This window comes from Euleptes europaea, chromosome 7, assembly GCF_029931775.1.
Source record: "Euleptes europaea isolate rEulEur1 chromosome 7, rEulEur1.hap1, whole genome shotgun sequence".
Classification (NCBI taxonomy): Eukaryota; Metazoa; Chordata; class Lepidosauria; order Squamata; family Sphaerodactylidae; genus Euleptes; species Euleptes europaea.
Genome location: NC_079318.1, coordinates 86469747 through 86497459, shown reverse-complemented (window position 1 = coordinate 86497459; position 27713 = coordinate 86469747). Strand labels below are relative to the sequence as shown.

At 47.7% G+C, this 27713-nt stretch overlaps 1 protein-coding gene across 1 annotated transcript; it reads right to left on the bottom strand.

The window, feature by feature from the left end:
* Nucleotides 1–23: 23 nt before the first annotated feature.
* On the bottom strand, nucleotides 24–26710 carry LOC130480838 (dapper 1-A-like). The gene is made up of 4 exons (XM_056853461.1): nucleotides 26549–26710; nucleotides 4690–4978; nucleotides 3475–3717; nucleotides 24–1492 (listed from the first exon to the last, which is right to left on the bottom strand). Exons 1-4 carry the CDS (start codon nucleotides 26708–26710, stop codon nucleotides 24–26), a joined length of 2163 nt encoding a protein of 720 aa, XP_056709439.1.
* Nucleotides 26711–27713: the final 1003 nt, after the last annotated feature.

Below are 27713 nucleotides of genomic sequence, written 5' to 3'. Positions count from 1 at the left end.
AGCATTACCAGAGGACAGAGGGATCACTTGCGATCACTTGGGGCTCTGGTACCCTTGATGGAGCGGGACATCATCCTTTTGAGCTCCTTAAATGAGCGACTGCGACGAAGCTTGAAGCTGCCCACTGGAAGGTCGGCAGAGTCTATGGTGGTGGAGACGTGGGGCCATCTATCCCCAAGATGATGGAGGATCCAGTCACCATTCAGGCTGATGGTGCTCGTGGCATCCGCCTCGCCAAGACCAGAGCCATTGCCGGCGAAGCCAGCCCGCTGCCGGGGCGGCAGGTCCAGATGACTGCCCCCCAGGAAGCAAAAGGATGCCGGAGAGTCAGCAGAGAAGGCAAGATGGGGGTTCAGTGGATGAGGAGGGTGGAAGGCACCAGCTTTTAGCCGATGACGCCCAGGGGCCTTGTTGGAGATCTCTAGGACAGATGCCCATTTTGTCTTGACCGCTTTGCTTTTGCCGACCTGAGGGTCACCGTGACATACCAGCCCCGCTGCAGCATGGACGTTGATTTCTGAGCTGGCTCGGGTCCTGTTCCCCACCCGATTGGATGGCTTACGACGGAGGCTAAGCTTGCGCAGGAGTTCCCGAGGATTTAGCCAGCTCCGCTCTGTAGGCTTCTCCGGCCTCTCTGCTGTCTTCACCAATTCTCGGGAAGCATGCTTACCTTTGTATAGCTTGTCCAAGTCCATGGTGGCCTGGGGCAATGACAGAACCTTTCGGGCAGGAGATTCCACTTGCACGATGTAACGTTGAGTACGATCAACCCAACCAAGAACCCCTCTTTCCACTCCACCAGGCGGCTTCTTTGGACAGGAGGTTACAGATGGCTCCCGGTATAGTGGGAGTGGATCGGGGAGGGACATTACTGAAGGCTCACTAGCCTTGGAGAGGTTGGTGGTGCTGGACTGGATGGAGCTGATCTCTGGAAACGTGGCAAAGTCTCCTTGGCCATCCAAGACCTGAGAATCCCGCGCCCCCTCCGAGCCTTCCGGGGAGCGAAAATGGGAGCAGGTAGAGATGCGCCGCCTGATCTTCCACCCTGGTGCCGAGGCAAGGAGTTGACCGGCACCCAGCACAGAACTGCAGACAGACAACATTGATAAACTCTTCTGGTTTCCGGCAAGGAATCCCACTTCTGTCCTATTCACCGCCGAACGGCACTTGAACCGCAACACCAGTTTGGCAATGTAGCGGTCCAGCTGAGCCCTCTGCTGCTCCTTGGAGGAAGAGGGCTCTCTCTCTGGGGAGGTGACCTGGGCAAGCTCCATGGGACCCTCATCGAGTTCCTCCTGAGAGGAGCTCTGGGAGAGGCTGCTGGTGAACAGGGGGCTCTGCAAAGCCACGGCATGCAAAGGGCTGGGGTAGTGGTAGATTTCGTTGGTGTTCCGCGAGACGAGGTCTGACTTGTACTGCGGCAGCTGAAGGCTCGGGTTCTTCGAAAACGGCAGGGACAAGTCCCCAAGGCCCAAGAGGAACTCGAGGTCACCTGCAAGCCAAAGATGATAAAAAAAGCGGTGAGGACAAGAACGGGCGACGGCAAATTGGACGCAAACCCAGCTCCAGCCTCAGAATCAAGTATTGGCAAAATCACAGCAACGTTGGCCCGACCAGAAGGATGTAAAGTTTACAACATATATAAGACAATGAAGGTTAAATACTAATATGCTATATTGTCAACAAAAAGAAATGGCTATATATGTAAGGTTCGTGGCACAAGAAGGGACAGCGAAACACGGAAATACCAGATTCCTGTTAGATCGCACCTGAGATTTATTCTGCAATGGGATCGCGTTGCCAATGATTGCATACCATCGTTCCAGTGACTTTTGTTCTGGGAATTACATTTGATGGACTAATAGACATTGTATTTCATGGACTGTAAGTATTACAATCATATCTGCATTGTGTATTTTGGATTGTGCCACAAACCCTGTATACAGCCATTTCTTTTTGTTGACAATATAGCATATTAGTATTTAACCTTCATTGTCTTATATATGCTGTAAACTTTACATCCTTCTTGTCGGGCCAACGTTGCTGTGATTTTGCCAATACTTCATTGTGTACAGCAATGTACTAGCCTCAGAATCAAGGCAACGGATAATCAGGTAAAAATTAAAACATGATGGAGACCCTAATTCTTCCCCATTCTGTCACTGAATCCCTTTGGCAGTAAAAGCTTCACCTGCAGAATTTCTGCCTCGTCACTCAGCTGTTAAAAGCCCTGCTTGGGAGAAAGTGACAGCGGGAAACCTTAGACTCAGGACTACATGTGCCAGCGTGGTGTAGTGGTTAGTGTGTCAGACTAGGTTCAAATTGCCACTCAACCATGAAACTCACTGGGAAATCTTGAGCCAGTCACTCTCTTCTCAGACTAACCTACCTAACACGGTTGTTGTTAAAATAAACTGGAGGATAAAATAACCAGGTATGCCCCCCCGCAAAAAAAATAAACTTCCAGGTAGAAAGAACTATGAACTGCAGGAAAAAGTTCGGCCTGGAAATTTCACAGCAGCAACATAGCATAAAATCAGAGAAAGAACATATTTAAAGAAATAACTAATACTAAATCAGTTGTTAATATTTCACTAGGGATTGTCTACATTAGAGGTCCTCAAACTTTCTGAGCCTCCAGGCACCTTCGACAAAAGGTGGTTGCTGCAACCTAAGGTTGCCAACCTCCAGGTCCTAGCTGGAGATCTCCCGCTATTACAATTGATCTCCAGCCAACAGAGTTCAGTTCACCTGGAGAAAATAGCTACTTTGGCAATTGGACTCTATGGCATTGAAGTCCCTCCCCTCCCCAAACCCTGCCCTCCTCAGGCTCCACCCCAAAAACCTCCCACCAGTAGGGAAGAAGGACCTGGCAACCCTGGTACAACCACAAAATGGACCTGGCAACCCTGGTACAACCACAAAACTCTTCAACATTTCAGGCAGAAGCTGTGCTTAACAGTTCGCCTTTTAAAATGAACGTATTGTTCAAAAGTATTTTCTTTCTCACACACATCTTGCCTTCAGTCCTGCAATGAAGGTCCCTGTGTTGTGGTGGCAGCTGCTGCCAACACAATGTTTATTTTTGAACCTGCACAGCCAATAATGATCTCCAATGGCCAATCAGATGCCCAGCTGGGCAAAAGTTCCACTCAGCCCCACCCAGTTTCCAAAACGCTTGTTGGGTGCCATGGCACCCCGAGGCACCATGTTGGGGACCCCTTCCAAGAAACATCTCGACAGCTACAAGGACTAAAAACCTGAGCCTGTCAGGAAGCTGAAGTCCAAGGATAATATTCTGTTTTCTCCCTACATTCCTGAAGAATTGTGGCCCATGTTGAGGCCTGATTATGTTCCTGTTTAACAGAAGTCCATACCGTTATTCACGCCTCACATCTAACTCCTCTTAGTGAGAACAGAGCAGAGGCTGAAAGAGGACAGCTCAGCTAGCTGTTTACGCAAACATGGCCTCACCTGTCGAGACGGGCCTCCTACTGTCAGCCCCGGGAGCATTTGCCAACGTGAATCGCTGCAGTTGGAGGTCCAGGAGACGGACAGCAGCCTCATCTGTAGAGCGCGGCCGGATAAAGCTGCTCTCCCGAAGGCCTGGCAGGTGAGAGAGGGAGCCGACACTGCAGCGTGAGTCCCCGGGCCCATCGCTGTGAACGGAGGCACAGGAGTCCGAAAGGGAGCCCATCTCGCTGGTCTCATAAAACCCTGAAAATTGTGGAGAGTTGGGATGACAAGATATGGTGAGGTGGAACCTAGATTTGACGGCTTTTAGAAGAAAATCATCTGGCAGATGTCTGCCAATGACTATTTAGCAATGGTGGTGAAATACAACCTCCATGTATAGGAGCAATCTACCTCTGAATATAGGATGCTGGGGACAAAGAAAGGAAGAGGGCTGTGACTTGTTATGATCCAACTACTACTATGCCAGACAGAAAGTGTAGCACACTGGCTATGAATGATCTACTAATCAGGAATGCCTGGTTCAATTCTCAATAAGAATTGACTTGGTGGTCTCATTTTTATTTACCTAAATATTTATATTCTGCTTTTCCCACCAAAGGGGGACCAAAAGGAGCTATGCAAGCCACACCTTATCAGCATCAATGCACAGACAATAATTCTGACTTTTCTCACACATGAAGTGGTCTTATATTGAGTCAGACCACTGGTCTACCGAGGTCCGGATTGTCTCCTCTGACTGGCAGTAGCTCTCCAAGATCTTACGAGGAAGTTTTTTGTATCACCTCCTACCTGATGATTTTAACGGGAGATGCCAGGAATTGAAATTGGGACCCTCTGCATGCAAAGCAGATGCTCTCCTGTGGTGCCACAGCCCTGCTGACAGGGTTGACAGAAGGATTACAAGACAACGCATGTGGGGCATTTTAAAAGCATCACATAAACCACTTCTACTAATAATAAGTGAAGGATGTCCCCAGACACGCCTACTCTCTGTGCTAGCAATTTGACTGCATGAGGGGGACAATAAATTGCATTCACCAATTTAAAAGCAAACATTAAAAATATCAACAACTTAGAGCTCCAGACAGCAAAAGCTCAAGGATCCACAGCCAGAACCAAGACTCCCGCATCCATGTCATCCTAAGCCTGCTCCAAGAGGAAGAAAGAAGTTATCCTTTCGGCCACTGGGTTCCAAACCTGCGACAGACATACCTGAGCTGGGCCGGGAGTCTGCCTCCATGATCTCCTGGGCATCTCCTCCGTTGACCCCAGCTTTCTTGGGGAAGAAAAGCTGTTCGCTGACCATCCGTAACCCGAGGCAGCCCGTGTCAGATCTCTCTCCTGTGTGAACGCGAAGTGCTCTGGAAGCTACCTCAATGTTCTCCGATGAGTTGTAGGAAACGCAGGGTTTCTTGGGCGTCCCGAGAAGGTCCTCGGATTTGCTGCGGTCCAGCTTGACGGCAGGCGGCAGGTCACTGCTCCCCAGGAGGTTTCCGTCTTCCTGTTCGGCAGGATCACACAAGCAAACTTTGCATCAGATTGAGTGGTAAGGAAAGGCTAAAAGGATCTACATTTCATGCTACTGACCCAAGCAAGCTCTGTTGGAACGGCTTTCTCAACCAAGCAAAGCCTATTACTGAAATGGTTTTTATGGCAAGATTGTACTCAAAATGTGTCGTATGAATATTTTTATATAAGACAGTCTACAGCATTAGATAATTCCTATGAGTGCAGTAGATATAGGCAACATACTTTCAAGAATATGTTTATTGTTTAAATGTGAATAATAAATGTGACATCAATTACTATGCTATAATGTGTTTAACAATTTTAATGTTATAACAATATCCAAATATGCTAGGATTCCTACACATTTTTACTGTATGAGAGAATTTCTGTCCAAAGTATTATAGAAATTTTTTCTACCGTTGAGCTTTTTCCTCTTACCTCTCAAATGGCAAAAAATAAAGGTACATGTTTTATGGGAGCACAGGGTACAGCCGTTTGCCACATCCTCTCAAGTACTGGGTACATCTGACTTTTTTTCTTATAGTAAACAAAGACATTTACACTTTTAAATTCTATCAAGATGCCATATAGTACAAATTTATATGCAAACTAAGTTATAAATTATGCATGTTGTATGTTGTTAAATCAATAAGAGGTTTAGGTTTGATAGGAAAGTAAATATTGCATATATTTAAATTTACCCCAAAGTTTTACTCCAAAAGCTCTTGGCTTCAAAATTTCCAGAAATGTTATATCTCTAGTTCAATGTACACTTATTTTGGAGGTAATATTGTGAAACTTACTTCTGAGTAAACACAAGGTTACAAACCTCTTCCACTGAAAATTAATACTGCTTAAAATACTTGTTCTAGCTGGATCGATCTTGTGTGTATGTGTGCAGTCAATCCACAGCTGAATTGTGGCAACCCCACAGGATTTTTAAGGCAAGAGACGTTCGGAGGGGGTTTGCCATTGGCTGCCTCCATGTGAACTGAGAGAGTTCTGAGAGAACTGTGAATGGCCCAAGGTCACCCAGCAGGCTCCATGTGGAGGAGTGGGGAATCGAACCCGGTACTCCAGATTAGAGCCCTCCGCTCTTAACCACTACACCATGCTGGCTCTTGGATCAATCTTAGAGTGTCCATTTTGTGATCAAGACAGTTGAACTTGTGCACAAGAGAGAGAAAAGAAGGCAGAAGACAAAGTCACAGGTGGGGCAAGGTAAGTTCAGAACTTTAAAAATGAGGAATAGATGCTTAATATTGGGTCAGAGTTAATGGGAACCAGAATAAAGATTTAAGCAAAGGGGTGATGATCACTTCAAGGAAAGGGAGTTTAGCAGAAGCAGCATGGCTTGATTGTAAGAGACAGTGAACACCAAAAGTCATAAGTAAGGGGAATGGATGGGTTAATATACCCAACAAGTGCACAGGTACCTTACAGTCATATAATACCATAGTCAGGGACTGATGTGAGGAGGCAAAGGATGGATCAAATTGCCTAACAAAACACAGACTCGGTTCAGGCACTGCCAAGCCATAGCCAAGGATGCTTAACCATGGTTAGGGGCAATGTCCCAACTGACCAACCATGGTTTACAAATGGCTGGCAGGCCAGAATCAGAAGCCATAGTTTGAAGGGGGCCTGCAGGCTATGTATGGTTTTATGTGATCACTAAATTGAATGAATAAATTTATTTATGGCAAAGGCCAGAATAGTGATCATTAAATTGCCAACCCAGAATAAGTGCCATCAATTTGCAGAGGTTCGCGCATGAAGAAAATAAAAGATGACATGACAGTTTGCTTCTGTGTTTGGAAACTCAAACCATGTTTTGGTTCTAAGCTATCATCAGCACAAGGCATGGTTCGGTAGAACAGGTTGGATCCCACAGATATGTTCTACTAATGGTGAAACAGATCCGTGGGATCGAGCCCAATGTTTGGTTCAGTTCTATCAAATATACAACCTTTGTGCCTAGCACTCTTGGGGTTGGGGTAGGGTTGCCAACATCCAGGTGGTGGCTGGAGATCTCCCACTGTTACAACTGATCTCCAGCCAATAGAGATCAATGGCCACTTTGTCAACTGGACTCTATGGCATTGAAGTCCCTCCCCTCCCCAAACCCCACCCTCCTCAGGCTCCACCCCAAAAACCTCCTGCCAATGGTGAAGAGGGACCTGGCAACCCTAGGTAGGGGTGAAATGGAAGAAGTAGGGGGAAAAGAGCAAGGAGATCAGTGTTAACAAGTCATTGAACTGTGCACCTGGACTGCAACCAACCAGCCCAGCTCTTGCTCTTCTTTATATTCTCCAAAGGAAGAGGATACCCTTGGCCTGTGTCCAATCTTTGCTGCTCAGACTTGCATATATTGAAGTGGCTTGGAAAAAATTATAGCCTAGAGGTATACAATTCAGAATTTTTCAAGAGACACCCACGTTAAGTTACAGCTCAAAATAATGCAATTACTTTGACTGGATAAACAAAAACTTGACAAGCTTTTGGTGCCACACAGCACTCTTCCTCCCACCTAAAGAAGGCTCCCGCACAACCCGGAAGCTGGCTGCTTCGTCCTCCCTAGCCTACCACCATAGCCAGCCCAACTAAACGCAGCACTAGAATAAGAGGTATTACTGTACATGCAAAGGAACTGTACCCTAGATGTCCTGCCCCTATCTGAGATGAGAAAGAAACCTGCTGTTCCCTTGACGTAAATTTCGACTGATAAAAAGCCTGTGAGCCCTTCATCAGTACAAATTCATTACTTTTTAGTACATTATGTACTTATTCAGAGTAGGAATCAAAGAGCCAAACGTGCTCTGCTGGAAAGATTCTTCTTCTCCCCAAACTAACAGTTCGTTCCTCACCTCTTTACTCGCTGTTTTTGAGTACTGTGGTCATACTGCCAAACCGCCGGATTTATTGGTTTGTTTGGAATTCTTAAAAAACTGTAGCAATCTTATGCACTTTCATCTTTACTGGTTACAAACTGTCTTTATAATGTTTGTGTTCTACTGCAAGCCCTCTTAAGAATTTTTTTTTTGTTCAGAGGAGATGCAAAAACACACATTAAACATATACGTTCAAAAATTCCACATGTGCCAGCTGATTTCCAAGTGGCAAGTTACCAAATAGGTAAACATAGCAGGTTACAGCCAGTGAAGTGGCTACAAGGCTGAGCTATAAGTCAAGAGGTCCCTGGTTCAGACCTTGCTTCTGTTGTGAATTCCTCAAGTGGGCTTAAGCAAACCATTTTCTCAAACTCCAGCCCCATGGAACCACTATTTCTACCACTGGGGAAACCTACATGTAGCTATAATTATATGTAAATCTCCAGTGGGGTAACAGCAGCTGTGCCTAAGGTTGCCAGGTCCCTCTTCACCCCCGGCGGGAGGTTTTTGGGGCACAGCCTGAGTAGGGCGGGGTTTGAGGAGGGACTTCAATGCCATAGAGTCCAATTGCCAAAGCGGCCATTTTCTCCAGGTGAACTGATCTTTATCGGCTGGCGGTCAGTTGTAATAGTAGGAGATCTCCAGCTAGTACCTGGAGGTTTACAATCCTAAAGGAAATAATACTCAGTACACAGCCACTGATATAATAATACTGTGTATTATTGTACACAGTACACAGACTAGCAATTGTAGCCTTAAACATTTACACCTGTAAATGTGTTTAAGAGCATGTTAAACTTAGTTACTAATCATAAGGACTAGGAGTCATGTTATGAACTGCAATATTGCAGTCAGGTAAGAAGTTTTGTTCACATTTAAACTTAATGGGTGTAAACTAAATGGGTGGATTAGCATGCTAATATGTTTATTGATATTGTAGATTTAATTGCACAGTCTGAGGAAGCAAGTCAATGTGAAACAAGTATATACCGGAATTTTGTAATATCTACGTGCAACTATCATTGTCTGGGATGCACAGCACCAGCAACTCAAAAATCCAACGCTAGCTTATACAGCAGATGAGAGATCCAGGCTAGCTACCCGATCCAGCAAGCGAGATTTCAGCTACGTGATTGGCTAGACCAACCAGCTGATTGCAACTCCGTGTGCATCTTTCCATTGCAACAGGGCAATTTTTGCTTGAACATACATTAACCATCCCTCCGGAACGCTTCACTTATTACCAACAGTGTTTTCTGATTCCAGGATCACCGTGAACTGAATTGACAACCAAAGATAGGTTATTGAATGTGAAAAGTTGGTAACTTGTATACACATTGATGTTTATGTTGTCATTACAGTAGTGAATATTATCAGTGGCTGTGTACTGAGTATTATTTCCTTTAGGATTGCATACCTTATATCAGTACACATCGTGTTTATAGTACCTGGAGGTTGGCAAGCCTAGCTGTGCCAGTCAGAGAAATGGTATAAGCCAAAGCCCCTTTACCATGCACATCACAGACCAAATCTGAAGGGGGGCTACACACATCTTGGAAGCACAGAACTCCCATAGCACATATGATTAGGGTTACCCACCTCAGGCACATTATGAGAATGCAAGAGTCACTAGAAAAGACAGTCATGCTAGGAAAAGTTGAGGGCAGCAGGAAAATAGGAAGACCCAACAAGAGATGGATTGGCTCAATAAAGGAAGCCACGGCCCACACTTTGCAAGACCTGAGCAAGGCTGTCAAAGACAGGACATTTTGGAGGACATTGATTCATAGGGTCACCATGAGTCGAAAGCGACTTGAAGGCACTTCACACACGCACACACACCTCAGGATGGGGCCTGGAGTTCTCCCAGAATTATACCTCATCTCCAGACCACAGTAGACTTACCAAGTTGCCCCCCATGTTGTTGCAACCACCCACACCCACAATTCTGGCTCCCACCTTTACTCAGTGGAGTGGCGGGAGCAAAACGGGGGGGGGGACAAAGTAGCACGATGCAACCCTACACCACAGAGGTCAGTCCCCCTGGAGGAAACGGCAGCTTCAGAAGGTGAATTCTCTGGCATCACATCCTGCTGTGCTCACTTCCCTCCTCAGGCACCATTCCCAAATCTCCAGGAATCTCCCACACCAATTACACCTGAGCTCCAGACTACAGAAATCAGTTCCCCTGGAGAGAATGGTTCCTTTGGAGGGTGGGGCTCTCTGGCATTATACCCCACCAAGGTCCCTCCCTTGCTGAAACCCCACCATCCCTGGGCATCACCCCTTGATCTGCAGGAATTTTCCGACCCACACTTGGCAACCCTAACTTTATGTGTGGTCCAAAGTCTTTGCCACAGGAGGTGGAGGGCATCCAACAACAAGCCCTGCCTTACAAAGACCCCATCTAGTTTCTAAAAAGCTTGGTGGACACCAGAAGTACTGGCAGGCACCATGGTCCCCATGGGCACAATGTTGGGGAACCCTAGAGACCCTGGAGAGGGAGCTGAACCCTAAACCTCCATAGTTAAATTGTAGAACTCCCTGCCCCAGGATCTGATGGCTGCCAACTTGGAAGGCTTTAAGAGGGGAGTGGACACATTCATGGAGGAGAGGACAGTCCATGGCTACTAGTAAAAATGGATACTAGTCATCATGATGCATGCCTATTCTTCTCCATAAGGACTTGATGGACCTTAGTCTGATCCAGCATGGCCTTTCTTATGTTCTCCAGCCACTCACCCAAGCAACATTTTAGTAAGATGTTCATCCCAAAAACAAAAACAGGGACCACAGAAGAATAGTGATTTACCAGGGATAGTTGGAGAATATGTCACTGAGTTATATGATGGCAGTCAGCATGACGCAAAAACATACTCACAGATCTATTTGGCTAATGGCAACATTTGTTCCTGGCCCAAGCAGCCTGGTCCCCTGACTCAAAAAGGCTCTTTGTGCTGGGTGCCAGGCGCCACTACCAGTTGAAAAGATTTGTTGGGTTTTATACCCCGCTTTTCTCTACCTTTAAGGAGTCTCAAAGCGGCTTACAATCACCTTCCCTTCACCACTCCACAACAGGCACCTTGTGAGGCAGGTGAGGCTGAGAGAGTTCAGAGAGAACTGTGACTGGCCCAAGGTCACCCAGCAGGCTGCATGTAGAGGAGTGGGGAAACCAACCCAATTCTACAGATTAGAGTCTGCTGCTCATGTGTAGGAGTTGTGAATCAAGGCCAGTTCTCCAGATTAGAGTCCACCGCTCCTAACCACCCCACACTGGCCCTCTTCTTTGTGGGGCGGGATCCAACCCTTACTGCCATCATCCATGCGCCACAGGTTGTTGCTAATCTATTCTTTCTACATAAACGTACAGCTTTTGTAATGAACAGCCCAAACAATTCTGATTTCATTCGAGGTTAGCTCACACTGAGGTTTGGCGAGAATCCAGGAGTGAAACAAGCCCCAAACCTATCCAGATCTCTTAAGCCACACAGAGATGCGAGAGATCCCAAAATCCCAGGCATTAGTGGCTGCAGAACTTCAGAGAGCAGACATGCCGAAACTTATCTCCATGCACGCCGGCACCCCTCCTTCCTAACTGCACCTGGTCTCCAAGAAGCAGCTTGGCCCAGCTTGCAAGATTTATTGATCTCTATGGGGCGGTGAAGGGGCAGCGGTTACAACATGCCTATGGAGGGTTCCCTTCCCCCTACAACCAGCCAAGGCAGCTGCCTCAACAAGAGCGAGGGGGGGGGGGAAGAAAGGCACATGTGCTGAGGCAGCAGGAGTGAAATACGAACCCCCAGGGCCTCTCCTTTCTCTAGGCCATTCTTTATTCTCTTAAGCCAGGCAGCTGTTGCCATTGTTTGGGGGGCTCCTGGTTAGGCATTCAAGCGCCGAGAGAGCCCGGCAGACGCACGTGCCATGTGGCCGGCGGGCCACGCGTGTGCGAGGAGGCCAAGCGGCCATTCAGCCGGGCCTCCGCGCCCCCCCCCCAAGCTAATATTTCCAGTATTTTGTTTCAAGCACTGCCGTTTTGTCAACCTGCGACGTTTGACTTCTGTGCTGGCGGCATGGGTCTCCCTCAAAAGCCACGATCCCCAAATAGGACAGCGGGACTGAACTTCTCTCGAATGTATTCCACTGCGGCATTTTGTTTTTAAAGAATTGGCAGCACCAAAAACAGCCAGTGATCCAGCTGCCTGCAAGAACCACTGTTTGAAGAACGTGATCATAAAGATACCACCATCGTTTCATGAACACTACGAATAATAATAATAAGAGTTGGTTTTTATATGCTGACTTTCTCTACCACTTAAGGAAGAATCGAACCAGCTTACAATCACCTTCCCTTCCCCTCCCCACAACAGACACCCTGTCAGATAGGTGGGGCTGAGAGAGCTGTGACTAGCCCAAGGTCACCCAGCAGGCTTCATGTGGAGGAGTGGGGAAACCAACCCGGTTCTCCAGATTAGTGTCCGCCGCTCATGTGGAGGAGTGGGGAATCGAACCTGGTTCTCCAGATTGGAGTCCACCGCTCTTAACCACTGCACCATGCTGGCTCTCTTAACCACCACACAGCAGGTCAGAATGAAAGAAGCCTTGCTAAATCTCACCAAGCTGTCCAAATGCTCCTGGGAAGCCCACTACCCAGGCATGAAGGCAGCAGCCATCCCCACGCCGTTATCTGTTCCTCCTGGTAAAGGGATCAAAGTACTCCTTGCTGGATCAGACCAAAGGTGTACCTTGTCTAGTATCTAGTGTCTGACATCGCCCCAGTGAGATGCTTCCAGGAAGCCCACAAGCAGTGCGCAAAGAAAACAGCCTTCCCTGTTGTCAGTCACCATGAGATTGAGAGATTTCTCTCCTGCTTAAGGTCTCCCAGGGAGTTCACAGAAGCTGCAAGATTCCAATTGAGGGCTGATGCATAGCCCAGCCGCTAGAGTAATACATTGCCTCTGTACATGGAGGATCCATTCCTAACTCTCATAGCTAATATAGGGCTGCCAGGTCCCTCTTTGCCACCAGCGGGAGGTTTTGGGGGCAGAGCCTGAGGAGGGCAGGGTTGGGGAGAGACTTCAATGCCATAGAGTCCAATGGCCAAAGTGGCCATTTTCTCCAGGTGAACTGATCTATATTGGAGATCAGCTGTAATAATAGGAGATCTCCAGCTGGTACCTGGAGGCTGGCAACTCTAGGCTAATAGCCGACAGACACATCCTCCATGGATTTGTCTAATCCAATTCTAAAAGCCATCTAAAGCCGGCTGCCAGTATCCTGTCTTGCGGCAATACATTCCATAAGTTAATTACACGTTGGGTGAACAGAAACACTTCCTTGGGGACCTACAGACAAGCAGTTTTACTTCATGGCTTTTTTTAACAGACAAATTGCTTTACGATTATCTCCTAACTTGTTTGCCTTTACAACAACTTTGTGAACTTGATCAATTATTGTTCCCACTTTACAGATAAGGAGAGCCAAGGCTGAGTGGAGAGAAAAAGGTTACAGGATTATTAAAATGTGGGCCTCCAGTGTAACTCAACTCCAGTTCCAACAACCTTGGTTCTACATATTTGTAATTGGAACTAAAAAATGGTAAGGGAACCCCCTAAATTGAAAAGCAGGAACTGGAAACCAATCTGGACTGTAATACAAAAATGAGTATAAAAATACCGTACAATCAAGCCAAACCTCGAATCTTAATTGCATAAATTATATCAATTGTAAGGGCCAAATGCACAAATTCGTAGCATAGCCAGAAAATGTGTTGGTGCAGTCCACAAACACCAGTGTAGGGTGCGTAGTTCAGCAGGAACCTGGCCTGTTAAGGCTGTTTAATAACAACTTAGCTACTATATATGTTCGCCTTACAGGATGGCTTCGGTTTTAAAGGCCAAGATCCAGAAGAGACATGCAGTGGGTTCCATGCACTGGAGGGCACCACGGTTGGTATGTGTTTCTCAACCAGTAACCTCCCATCATTTAGCCACATCAAAACATGCAACCATTTTTGAAACGGTGGGAGAGAGAATTTAGTCGAGATTCTTTCTTCTTCTAGGGAGGAGGAAAAGAGTCTGTTGTTAAAGTCAAAGATCCTATTTGGCCACACTTAAAATAGCACTTTGGGCCCTAGGCCCAATTTTTAAATCAGGTAGCGTCAGTCACCCAAACAGGACATAAAGACCAGGACAGACTGGCTTCCAATTCTGAGCAGCAAACTTAGCCTGACGTTCTCACATCAGGAATAAAGAGGCCATGTTAATCATGATTCATGACTGATACTGCCAGGGTAGGCACTGGGGCTCAGAACCATCAACAGGCCCACCAACTGAGACACAAGTCTACTGGCACCTTAAAGACTAATGACATTCATTCTAGTAGGAGCTTTCATGAGGTTAGGTGGCTTATTTCTCCTATTGTAGCTGAAGAATTAAGCTCTACCTCATGAAAGCTCCGTCTTTAAAGTGCCACAGGACTTTAGTTGGGTTTTGCCACAACTAACATATAGGGTTGCCAACCTCCAGGTACTAGCTGGAGATCTCCTGCTATTACAACTGATCTCCAGCCGACAGAGATCAGTTCACCTGGAGAAAATGGCTGCTTTGGCAACTGGACTCTATAGCATTGAAGTCCCTCCCCTCTCCAAACCTCATCCTCCTCAGGCTCCACCCTAAAAACCTGGCAATCCTACTAACACAACTACCCCACTAGAACTACCAACGGAGATTCGCGGCTGCCAGATAAGCTCCCTATTGACAAGGAGATGGGTTTTAAAGGGATTGCCAGTGTAGTATAGTGGTGAGAACATTGCACCAGGACTCAGAAGACTCAGGCTCAAATTCTTAATCTGTCACGGATAGGGCTGCCAACCTCCAGATGGGGCCTCAAGATCTTTCACAATTAGAACTGATTTCCAGGTGACAGAAATCAGATCTCTTAGAGAAAATGGTGGCTTTGGAGGGTAGACACTATGGTCCACTGAGGTCTCAATCTTCAGGTATTTCCCAACCCAGAGTTGGCAACCCAAGTCATGGAAGCTCACTGGGTAGGGTTGCCAGGTCCCCCTTTGCCACCAGCAGGTTTTTGGGGTGGAGCCTGAGGAGGGTGGGGTTTGGGGAGGGACTTCAATGCCATAGAGTCCAATTGCCAAAGCGGCCATTTTCTCCAGGTGAACTGATCTCTATCGTCTTATCGGCTGGAGATCAGTTGTAATAGCAGGAGATCTCCAGCTGGTACCTGGAGGTTGGCAACGCTATCACTGGGTGTCTTTGGGCCAGCCACAAACTTCCAGCCTAACCTATTTCACAGATAGATTCAAGCCCAGTAGCACCTTACAGACCAACAAGATTTTAAGGGTATGAGCTTTCGAGAGTCAAAGCTCCCTTTTGGTCTCTAAGGTGAAGTGCCCCAAATAAAGGTATTTTACCTGTGGCACTATTAACTGCCCCTGTGTACATAAACAGGTGCAGGAATCCTCCTTTTAGACATGACACCCGTGTAGATAAATGCGTGTCAAGAACCACCACTCCTTCCTTTCTTTTCTCTTTCTCTCTAGTTAGTTTGCATAAAGCACATAATACACTAACATTCCTCAATGTTGCAACCTCCCAAAACACAGTGGCTTCCTCTACTTTGCTAGCGCGTTATGTATTACAAAGACCTTCGTGTCCCGGCAAAAGACTTTGCTTTGCAGAAATGCTTGTTGATCTCAGTAGCCAAGAATGATGCCATGGGAAAAACAGAAAAGTATCCTTATTGTTAGAAGTCTATAAAGCTTGAGCAATTCTAAACAGCAATGTGATTCTTTCTGCAGTCTGACTCTTTGGGTTTCGGCTGGAGAGATTTTGATCCCAGCTTGTACTGTTTAAACTTGGTAACTTTAAATAGTAAGCTGTAAAAAGTACAGGTACTTCCTGATCTCCAGTGCGTTATCCTTGATCAGATCTACCTGGGGTAACTTTTTTTAGGCACAACAAAGGGGCTACTGCAGACCAACATGGCTACCCTCTAAAACTAATTTGCAGGGTTGTTGTGAAGATAAAATGAAGAGAGAATCATGCTTGCTGCCTTGAGGTCCTTGGAGGACAGGCAGGGTAGAATGTCATTAGACCATTCGTGAATTTGTCTATCAGTAGCCATGATTCACAATAGCTAAATGGAACCTTGATGGAAGCCGGATACCTGGTGCTCAGGATGGACTCCATCTGCCTTCCTGAAAACTTCCCAGAAGCAGGATGCTGGAGCCCCTTGTCCCTGGGTCCGATCCGCTAGGGCTCTTTTTACATTCCTTGAATCCATAAAGGCCACAGATAGGGTTGCCAGGTCCCTCTTCGTAATCAGCAGGAGGTTTTTGGGGCGGAGCCTGAGGAGGGCAGGGTTTGGGGAGGGGCTTCAATGCTATAGAGTCCAACTGCCAAAGCGGCCATTTTCTCCAGGTGAACTCTTATCGGCTGGAGATCAGTTGCAATAGCAGGAGATCTCCAGCTAGTACCTGGTGGTTGGCAACCCTAGCCACACAATGGGTCAAAACCCTGGAGAACGAAGCCTGCGGTTGCTTCTAATAGTGCAAGCTATCCCACCGGCCATGCCTCCAGTCTTTCCACCTTCAAACAGATAAAAGGTCCTCCTAAGCCAAGTTGTTGGAACAATCCTCTCCCCCCCCCAAAGCAAACAACCCTGGAACCCTCCCTAATGTTAAACTCACACATTCCCCGGACTGCAGAAACACCACCCTGCTTTGCCAGACTGGAAGATAAAGTTGTTTATACATGATTAGGTTCGCGGGTGTGCACGGCCTCTCCCCTCCCAGGGAGGAGATCTTTATGGCAGCCACCATCTGTCCAAGCATTCATTTTCCCCATAAAAGCTGTTCAGTTTAAGAGGGGAGGGGGGAAAGAAGAGGGCCCACCTGGGGAGGGCAAGACTCATTATTTAAGAATATTCTGTTTTCTCTTGTGCAATAAATGCACAGCATTTATCATCCATGTATTACCAAACAGCACAGAATGGGAGAAGGCGGGGGAGGGAGAGGACTTGTAAAAGTCAACTCCATATTTTTAAGGAAGGCACACTGCTTACTGCAACATGGTAGGTCTTCTTCTTCAAGGTATGGCTTTATTGGCCACAGCCTAACATGGTAGGTCTTACGCTGACTTTTATTGCATTGTTTTCTAGTTTTGTAATCCACCTTGAGTCTCAACAAGAAAGGTGGACTACAAAGAAAGTAACAACGAAAGATTCAAGACCCGCCTGTGCAGCCGCATAACCACAACATCAAAAGTCTCATTCATGCCACAGCTAGCTTGTCATGGGCTAGGAGCCACATAAGCAAAGCTTTCCCCACGGCTACCTCGTCACAGACAGGCGGCATCAGAACAGAGCTATACAAACAGAATGATCAAGCCACTCAGCTCCTGCTGAACTGTACCATGTCAGACTGCAAGGCAGGGATCCCAAAACAGCATACTTCCCCCATGTAAGTGTGCCATAGTCAAGACCAGTGTGGTGGTTAGAGTGTTGGACTAGGATCTGGGAGGCCCAGATTCAAATCCCCACTCTGCTGCCAGGGTTGCCAGCCTCCAGGTACTATCTGGAAATCTCCTGTTATTACAACGGATCTCCAGCCGAGAGAGATTAATTCACCTGGAGACAATGGCCACTTTGGCAATTGGACTCTATGGCACTGAAGTCCCTCCCCTCCCCAAACCCTGCCCTCCTCAGGTTCCGCCCCAAAAACCTTCCGCCAGTGGCGAAGAGGGACCTGGCAACCCTATCTGCCACGGAAGCTTGCTGGGCGACAAGGGGCTAGTGACATACGCTGAGCCTAACCCTACCTCACAGGGTTTTTGTTGTGAGGATAAAATGGAGGAGAGGAGAACGATGTAAGCTGGTTTGGGTCTCCATCAGGGAAATGAATAAAATTATAAAATATGACCTCCACCCCACAGCATAGAAATCTAGTGTGTCAAGGAAAAGACCGTTCCCTGACACGCCAAACTTTCTACATTCAGGGGGCTGTGGGTTTTGTTTTTAAAATATATGCAATGGGGCCCTTCAACAGGCAAAGCCTTCTTCCACCTACAACTGCAAGGGGTCCAGCCTTGCAAGAGCTGCCCCGTGCAAACCAGCCCCTTACTGTAGTCCAAAGCAGGCCCCTGCGTCTGCTTTTGCAACAAGCAATTGGCAGACAGGCAGCTGTTTATGGTAATTGCTCCCTTTGAACCCGTGCGACAGGTGGGAGCTCCATGCTGGATTTGTACAAGCTGCCCAGCACAACGCCAACTGCCTTGCGCCAGGAAACCTGCCTCCCCTCTGAGCCTCCTGACGCTAACCGTAACGTGCTGGTGTTCCCACCGTGCTCTGGGGAACCCTGAGGCTCAAAGGAAACCCTTCAGGGCTTCTCAGTGAGAGCACAAACGTGCCCATCATTAGCAAGCTCTCTCTGCTATGCGCAGATCCTGCAGTGAGACAGCAAGGCCCCATTAGGACTTGCTTGGATCAAGAACCATACTGTGGAATGGGACCCAGAATCCTCTGTGATGTGTAAGGGATCCCAAGGCATTAGGGTTGCCAACTTCCAGATGGTTATTCACACATGAACACATGAACCTGCCTTATACTGAACCAGACCCCTGGTCCATCAAAGTCAGTATTGTCTACTCAGACCAGCAGCAGTTCTCCAGGGTCTCAGGTAGAGGTCTTTCACATCACCTACTCGCCTAATCCCTTGAACTAGAGATGCCGGGGATTGAACCTGGGACCTTCTGCATGCCAAGCAGGTGCTCTACCACTGAGTCACGGCCCCTCCCTATTCACAAAAATAAATGGGTGGAACTATAGTTGCACTACTCGTAATGACAACCAAACAAAAGGGCAACTCAGACTGTGTTTAAACATACATGAACTTACATTGCAAAAGTTTCCAATTCTCCAAAGTTACTCACAGTGTTTGCAACTAAGATTCTCACGAAACAAACCATAATGGATATTTGTAATTCTGTATGTAATATTGTTGTTTGTTTCATGTGAATCTTAGTTGCAAACACTGCGTAACTCTGGAGAATTGGTAACTTTTGCAATATAAGTCCATGCATGTTTAAAGAGCTTGAGTTGCCCTTTTGTTTGGTTGCCAACCTCCAGGTGGTGGCTGGAGATCTCCCGCTATTACAACTTATCTCCAGGCAATAGAAATCAGTTCCCCTGGAGAAAATAGCTGTTTTGGCAATTGGGCCCTATGGCACTGAAGTCCCTCCCCAAACCCCGCCCTCCTCAGACTCCACCCCCAAAATCTCCAGATATTTCCCAACCCAGAGCTGGCAACCCTACAAGCCAAGCATTCAAGGGTTTCTTAACAGGTAATCTGAGAAGGGTTCCCGGAAGACCGGAGAGTATGAAAAAGCAAGACATTCAAGGGGCAGGTACATTGAACATGAGTATGGGGCATTCTTCTCCAAGAGTTTGCATCTCTCTCTCCCTACCGTTTGGCGCACAACAGAGTGCCCGCGTCAGCAGGTGGCTCATTCCCCCATGACCGAGTTGAAGGCAGGAGAGGTGCCAAGAAGGAAGTGCATATGATGAACAACAGGTGTTTTGTTTTGCTCTGTTCTCCCTGGCTGAGCATGGGGGACCGGCCAGCCAACGCCCACATCTTACAAGCCAAGCCATAGGGCAAAGGACCCAGCCTCTGACTCCCAGACTTCAAACAGCAGCCTGGAAGCCAAAGTAATTCCCCAAAATGCCTTTCTTCTAGTATTCCCTGCTTGGGGGGGGGGGATTGTACAAGAGAAGAGATTTTATTTCCAAAAGGAACTCTGACACAGCTGGGAAGAGAAATGCAAACGGTCCAGTAAGCGCCTGGTATGTGGAAGCTAGGGAAAGGGTCAGGAGAAAGATCATCTCTGCAGAAGCCCAGGTTGATCCCCAAGGATCTCGGGACCCTCTAAGAATTAAAGGCACATCACCCAGTGGCATAGCACATGCTTGGCATGCAGAAAGCCCCGGCTTCCATCTGTAACATCTTCTTCTAAAGAAGATCAAATAACAGGACTGGAAAAAGCCCCTGCCTCAGGCTCTTGGAGAACTGGAGAAGGTTCATAGCTCAGCACTGACGGCATGCAGAAAGTCCCAAGTTCAATAAGTGTAAGAAAGCTTCTCCATGTGCCCTTTTAAATTGTTATGACATCATCCCTGGCTCTTGTAAAATAAGAATCCTAAAAACACTCCCCGGCCTTCCGCAAACCATGCAACACCGAACTATTCAAGAGAAGAAGAGTTGCTTTTTATATACTGACTTTCTCTATCACTTAAGGAAGAATCAAACCAGCTTACAGTCACCTTCCCTTCCCCACAACAGACACCCTGTGGGGTAGGTGGAGCTGAGAGAGCTGTGATTAGCCCAAGGTCACCCAGCTGGCTTCGTGTGTAGGAGTGGGGAAACCAACCCAGTTCACCAGATTAGCCTCTGCCACTCATGTGGAGGAGTGGGGAATCAAACCCGGTTCTCCAGATCAGAGTCCACTGCTCTTAACCGCTACACCACGCTGGCCACTACCCTTCTGCGCAGGTGATAAATATTGCACTGCCCAAAATAGTTTTACAAACTTGCTTCGATAAATGATTAAGGACTGTGGTCTATACTGCTGTGTGTAGCTTGTTGTAAGTAGGATCCTATATGTAATTTCTGTACCACTTGTGTTGTGTGATTACTTCTGCTATGCTTCAGTTCTTCTACAATCGCTAATGCAATGGTTATTGTATATCCCATTTTTTGTGATTGTACTGGCACTATGTGATTGTACTGGCACTATGTGCAATCCGCCTCAAGTCACTGTGAGAAAGGGGGACTATAAATAATGTAAATTAAAATAATAAATAAATTAAAAATACCTCTTATTAGGCCCAGCCAAAAGAACACAAAACAGTGCACAAGCTTTTGAATTCACCAGAAGTTTCATCAGGTTGGATATTACAAAATAGAAAAGGAGGTGGGGAGGGGAGAAAAAATAAATATGTTTCAGGTGGGGGTTTTAAGGCCTGTTCTTGCCAGAATTCCTGGGCTTAATTCTCTCAGGCAAGTAAATAGAAAGGGGTACTGTTGGTGTCAGGTTGCACCTTGGTTTCTGTGAGCAAGAAAAAGAAAAGAAATTGTCTCTCTTCATTGAAATGACAAAGGCCAGAAATTTTCCTGGCATCTCCCTGAGACCAAGGGAGATTCAGGTTTAAGTGAAGAATAAAAAGGACTTGTGTGTTTTGTGACCACAAGCTATAGCCGGTTCCTGCCACCTTTCCTTCAAAAAGGGATTCTGTGTTAATTAATCCAGAACTCCCCCCTCCCTTGTTTTTATACTCACAACTGCCAAAATGGAACAGAATTCCCTGTTCTCAGAGACCACATTATATAGCCAGAAGATCTCCTTCCAACATGATATGGCCAAAGGAGAATAGCAAGATAAGATGGGGTGGGGGGGAGAGGAGAGAGAGAGAGAACAGACGGGTAATAAAAATGGTATCTCAGGATCAATTACAGGTATTTCTTCAACCTCACACTGGCAATGCCTAACAAGTAAGTGCACCAGCCCCTAAGCTGAAGACAAACAAAAGTTCATCTTGTGCACAGGGACACATTTTCAGGTGACACAGAACACTTCATCAGGATGACCTTTATGAATTCTGTGCAACTCAAACACTTGCAAATTCCTAACGCATCATTTTCTTCTCCCTGGGAGAATCCCAAATAAATTCCTTCAATGTCTCTTTCATCCAACTAATACTGGAAAATGAATGCGATAAACGTACTGATTTGATGGAAGCAGCTCTGAACCAAACAAACAAAATCTGAAGAATTCTACTAGTATTTCAACTGAAATAATTCCAGAGTAGCTGTGTGTCACTGGCCACCAAGATTTAGTTCATGCCATCGTATTCCCTATTACTATGTATGGGTGTGAAAGCTGGACAATGAAGAAAGCTGACAGGAAGAAAGTAGACTCCTTTGAAATGTGGTGTTGGAGGAGAGCGTTACGGATACCGTGGACTGCCCAAAAAACAAATCAGTGGGTTATAGATCAAATCAAGCCTGAACTGACCCTAGAAGCTAAAATGACTAAACTGAGGCTGTCGTACTTTGGTCACATTATGAGAAGACAAGAGTCACTGGAAAAGACAGTCATGCTAGGAAAAGTGGAGGGCAGCAGGAAAAGAGGAAGACCCAACAAGAGATAGATTCACTCTATAAAGGAAGCCACGGCCGTCAATTTGCAAGACCTGAGCAAGGCTGTCAAAGATAGGACATTTTGGAGGACACTGATTCATAGGGTCACCATGAGTCGGAAGAGGCTTGATGGCACTTAACACACACAGCTGTGTTCATCTGTTGCAACAAAAATAAACAAGAGCCTGGTGACATCTGAAAGGCTAAGCTTTCAGGGACTTCAGCCGTCTTTGTTCTAGTCCTACAGAAATTTATGCTAGAATAAAACATGTTAGTTTTCAAGGAGCCACTAGACTCTTGGGTCAGTTCTGCAAACTTTCGAGTAACACATGGATCTTTGTCAGGCACACACTCTTTCACGAGCTATTCCAGCTGTCTGTTACACTGCACTGCTGAAAAAAGCAACCCGACCAAACTCCAAGGGCCCACCTCTAAGATAGGTGCTAAGGGCCAATTTCCCCCTACTTTTTTGGAGTGCCTTCTAACACATTTCGGGCTGCCACTACAGTATCTAGGGGCAGGAATTGTCCCAGATGAGCCAGCAACAGCATGGACTTGCGGGTATTTGATGGAATCGTTCTGATGTCACTGAGCAGCGTTTCCCAACCTCTGGGTCAGGACCCAAAAGTGGGTCGTGAAGCCTCTGAAAGTGGATCAGAGGCCAGCCCTCCCTAGTGGCTACTCCTGTCCTTTGCGTCATTCTTTCTCTCCCCCATCCTCCTTGTTAACATCTCACATTCTGACCTTCCACCTCCCCTTGCAACTACGAGTGGGGGAAATCTGTACGGCCAACTAGTAAATTTCCAGTAGTAGGTGGAAGGAGGGGGAAATGGAATGCCACTTGCTTGGGGGCAGCTGCACCCTTTGCGCCACGTTTGTGGGTTTCTCAATGACACCTGGTCGGCCACTGTAGAAAAATACAGTGCTGGGCTAGATGAGTGAACACATGAACACATGAAGCTGCCTTATACTGAAAGAGACCCTGGGTCCAACAAAGTCAGTATTGTCGAAGGCTTTCATGGTCAGAGTTCATTGGTTCTTGTAGGTTATCCGGGCTGTGTGACCGTGGTCTTGGTATTTTATTTCCTGACGTTTCGCCAGCAGCTGTGGCAGGCATCTTCAGAGGAGTAACACAGTCCTTCAGTGTTACTCCTCTGAAGATGCCTGCCACAGCTGCTGGCGAAACGTCAGGAAATAAAATACCAAGACCACGGTCACACAGCCCGGATAACCTACAAGAACCAAAGTCAGTATTGTCTACTCAGACCGGTAGCGGCTCTCCAGGGTCTCAGGCAGGGGTCTTTCACATCTCCTACTTGCCTAGTCCCTTTAACTGGCGATGGCAGGGATTGAACCTGGGACCTTCTGCATGCCAAGCAGATGCTCTACCACTGAGCCACAGCCCTTCCCCTGACAAAGTCAGAGTTTGCCTTGGGGGGCAAAAAAACTCAGGCTGGCCCTGGATGGGTCACCATGCCATGTAAATTTGTACTTTCACCATACTGAAAAGGTTGGGAAGGACTGTCATTGAGAACCATGACAGCTGAGCCCCCCCACATTTCCTCCTTTTCTGTCCCTCTCATACTACACTGCTCTGACAATCCCGATTCCTGCACCGTCCCCCCTCCTCCCCAAAGCTTGTCTCGCATATTAATTACCCATCTGCCACGCTGGCATTCACAACCTCTTTTCCCCCACTCCAAACACCTGTCTCATCTTCCTGGTTTTCATTCCAGCCCTCGCTCAGGTGCTCGCTATGCCCCAGTTCTACAAACCAGACCCTTCTGTCCCCAACCGAATTCCCCCCATCGTAAAATCAGACCCTCTTTCCACCACCCCATATCACCCTTCTCATCTGTAGCCTCCGCATTCCGCCACTTACATTCCCACTGTCTCATTTGCAGCACCCTAGAGGCTATTCTTCTCTGCTTGAGTCCCTAGATGCCAGCCTGGTGTCCATAGATGCCAGCGGTGGATGCAAATCTGGTGAACTGGGTTGGTTTTCCCACTCCAACACGTGAAGCCAGCTGGGTGACCTTGGGCGTCACAGTTCTCTTAAGAGCTCTCTCAGCCTCACCTACCTCACAGGGTGTCTGTTGTGGGGAGGGGAAGGTAATTGTAAGCCAGTTTGATTCTGCCTTACGTGGTAGAGAAAGTCGGCATATAAAAACCAACTCTTCGTCTTCATCATCGCATCCGAAATCCTACTACTCCTGGGGAATGCTGCACCCCGCTGACCCTCTCCCCAATCTCTCTTGCAGCCCCTCTAAAGCCCCTTCCTCTCCCCACATTGATCACCTACTGACATACATACACAAACCCAAACAAACACTTTAAACCTGGGATCCACGAAGTCTGATCTTGTGTGATCTACTTAGGTTGGGTTTTTTTAAACTAGACTCCCTGCTTCATTTTATATTTACCAACTAAGAATGCAGCCCCAAGATCTTATAACAGATGAGACTTAACTAGCCTGCGTTAAGCGATCTCGCTTCCAAACACAAGGGCCTCGGCCAAACCAAGGCAATGTCCAGCCAGTCCACCATTCCAACCGCTTATTCCTCCCTCCCCAGCAAAACTTCTGAAACGAACGCACATTCTGCACATTCCTCTGCTGACCGCTGTTTACCTTCCTCATCTCCCTCCTGCTGCGGTTAGCTCTCCACCACCCCAGTGAGAAACCTCAGCTTGTAATTTCCTTGGGGCAGGGACTGCTTTCCTTGTTATGCCGCAAGGCACCCTACCCAACCCATAACTCAACACAGAACTATATTTCTTTGCTGCAAGTTTATTCCAACATGAGCTTCTGTAAGAGCTCACTTGGGATTAGCGGCTCGCTGCTAAAACCGCAGTCTTTATTTACTCTATAGATGCCCCACTTTTCTTCCCAATGGGTTCCCGAAAGCGGTTTACAACATTCTCACCTTCCCCTTTATCCTGAGAGGCAGGTTAGGCTGAGAGTATGTGACTTGCAAGCTTCCGTGGGCAGAAAGGAGCTTTGAACCAGGGTTTTATAAATCCTAGCCAGATACTAACCACTACACCACACTCTTTATTTTCTGCTCTAGGCTAAGGGTGGGCTGATCTCAGTTTTGCTCGGTGCACTCATGTGTGGAAAAGCCTACAAACCCCCTCAGGGGCCCAGTGAAGTGAAGTGAAAGCAAACCAAGGATTCCTTCTTGAGATCTCTGAAGAACTATTTAGTATTTTAACGCCAGGTAGCCGCGTTAGTCCGTCACTGGCAGTAGAAAAGAGCAAGAGTCCAGTAGCGCCTTCAAGACTAACACAATTTCTGTCAGAGTATGAGCTCATACCCTGCCAAAAATTGTGTTAGTCTCTAAGGTGCTACTGGACTCTTGCTGTTTTGTACTGTTAGCATTTTAAGTCATTTATAGCTCACTTCCCTGGCGGAGACAGAAGTTAAAACACAACTTGTCTCTATAATGCGACCCGGAGTACATTCTTGAGCCAGAAATCATAGGAAGTACCTTGCCAGCGTGGTGTAGTGGTTAAGAGCGGTGGTTTGGAGCGGTGGACTGAGCTGGAGAACCGGGTTCGATTCCCCACTCCTCCACATGAGCGGCGGATGCCAATCTGGCGAACCGGGTTGTTTTCCCCGCTCCTCCACATGAAGCCAGCTGGGTGACCTTGGGCTAGCCACCGCTCTCTCGGCCCCACCTACCCCACAGGGTGTCTGATGTGGGGAGGGGAAGGGGATTGTAAGCCAGTCTGATTCTCCCTTAAGTAGTAGAAAAGAGCAAGAGTCCAGTAGCACCTTAAAGACTAACAGAAATATTTTCTGGCAGGGTATGAGCTTTCGTGAGCCACAGCTCACTTCTTCAGATACTGTATCTGAAGTAGTGAGCCGTGGCTCACGGAAGCTCATACCCTGCCAGAAAATATTTTTGTTAAGTCTTTCAGGTGCTCCTGGACTCTTGCTCTTTTCTACTACTGCAGACAGACTAACATGGCGACCCACGGTGAATTACATCTACATACTGTTAACGTTTACATACTAACGCTTGTCTGAATTCACTCCCCTCTACTTAAAGACAGATGGATTCACATTCTAGCTGTATCTGAAGAAGTGAGCTGTGGCTCACGAAAGCTCATCCCCTGCCAGAAAATATTTGTGTTAGTCTTTAAGGTGCTACCGGACTCTTGCCCTTTTCTGTGGCTCACGAAAGCTCATCCCCTGCCAGAAAATATTTGTGTTAGTCTTTCAGGTGCTACTGGACTCTTGCTCTTTTCTGCTGCTGCAGACAGACTAACACGGCTCCCCACTGTGCATCATCTCCCTTAAGCGGCAGAGAAAGTCGGCATATAAAAACCAACTCTTCTGCTGGATCGGACCAAGACCCAGGGAGCCCCTCGCTTTGCAAGAACCCCGACCCCCCAGACACTGGCCACTGCCTCCCTTCGGGCCACACTTGACCGCCCCCCCTCCCCCCCCCGGCCTCACCTGTTGCCGGCCTCCCTGCAGGGCGCGCTCCACCACCCGCCTCTGCGTCTCGCGCAGCAGCTCCAGCTCCAAAAGCCCCGCCAGGCTGGCTTGGAGGCGCTCGCCGATGCGCAGCCGCTCGCTGCCGGACCACAGCGAGGGAGGCACGGCCCGGCGGGCCATGGCTCCCCCACCCCGGCCAGGGGAGGCGGCGGCGGCGTGCGCCCCGGAGGAGCGCGGGCGGGAGGCGGCAGCTGCCGGCCACGACCCTCGGAGGGCTCTCCGCGGGGAGGCAAGGGAGGGGAAGCCGGCCAGGGGCGTGGGGGCAGCTCGGCCGGTCCGCTAGGGTCGCCCCGCCGGCCCCGAGGAGAAGCCCCGGCCCGCCGCTCCTGCGACTCCGCGTCTTGCGGCGAGCGCGGCCAAGGGGAAAACAGCAGCTCAGACAAAGGGGACGGGTTTGAAAGCGTCACGTGGAGACAGGTTCTCTTTCCCCCCCCTCCCCGCTTTCCGGGCTTCTCATTGGCTCCGACGAGATAAAACGAAACATTCTTAAAGAGTCAAAAAAGAAAAAGAAGAAGAAAAGTTTCCCCTGCAAAAAGAGAGCCGGCGAGCCTAATACGCCAGATGGCCTTGAAATGCCAGGGTCGTTTTCTTGGACCCCTTTCAAAAAAAAAAGGGGCTTTATTAAAAAAAAAAAAATCCAAGGGCCGTGGCTCGGTGGTAGAGCATCTGCTTGGCTTGCCAAAGGTCCCAGGCTCAATCCCCAGCATCTCCAGTTCAAGGGACCAGGCGAGTAGGTGATGTGAAAGACCTCCTCCTGAGACCCTGGAGAGCCGCTGCCAGTCTGAGTAGACAATACTGACTTTGATGAACTGAGGGTCTAATTCAGGATAAGGCAGCTTCATGTGTACATTATATTTTGGGCTGTGGCTCAGTGGCAGAGCATCCGCTTGGCATGCAAAAGGTCCCAGGTTCGATCCCCGGCATCTCCACTTAAAGGGACTAGGCAAGTAGGTGATGTGAAAGATCTCTCTGCCTGAGACCCTGGAGAGCCGCTGCAGGTCTGACAATACTGACTTTGATGGACCAAGGATCTGATTCAGTATAAGGCAGCTTCATATGTTCATATGTCTTCAAGATTAGAATTTCTCCAGCATCATAGAATGAAGAACCTGCGGTGGTCCTT

Bases quoted from the DNA above. Each gene is read 5' to 3' on its own strand.
- LOC130480838 (XM_056853461.1), bottom strand. From the start codon at position 26,710: ATGGCCCGCCGGGCCGTGCCTCCCTCGCTGTGGTCCGGCAGCGAGCGG. The intron at 4,979-26,548 runs GTGAGGCCGGGG...CCTGCCGAACAG, and splicing joins TGCAGGGAGGCCGGCAACAG to GAAGACGGAAACCTCCTGGG. The intron at 1,493-3,474 runs GTGAGGCCATGT...TTTGGCTTGCAG, and splicing joins TAGGAGGCCCGTCTCGACAG to GTGACCTCGAGTTCCTCTTG.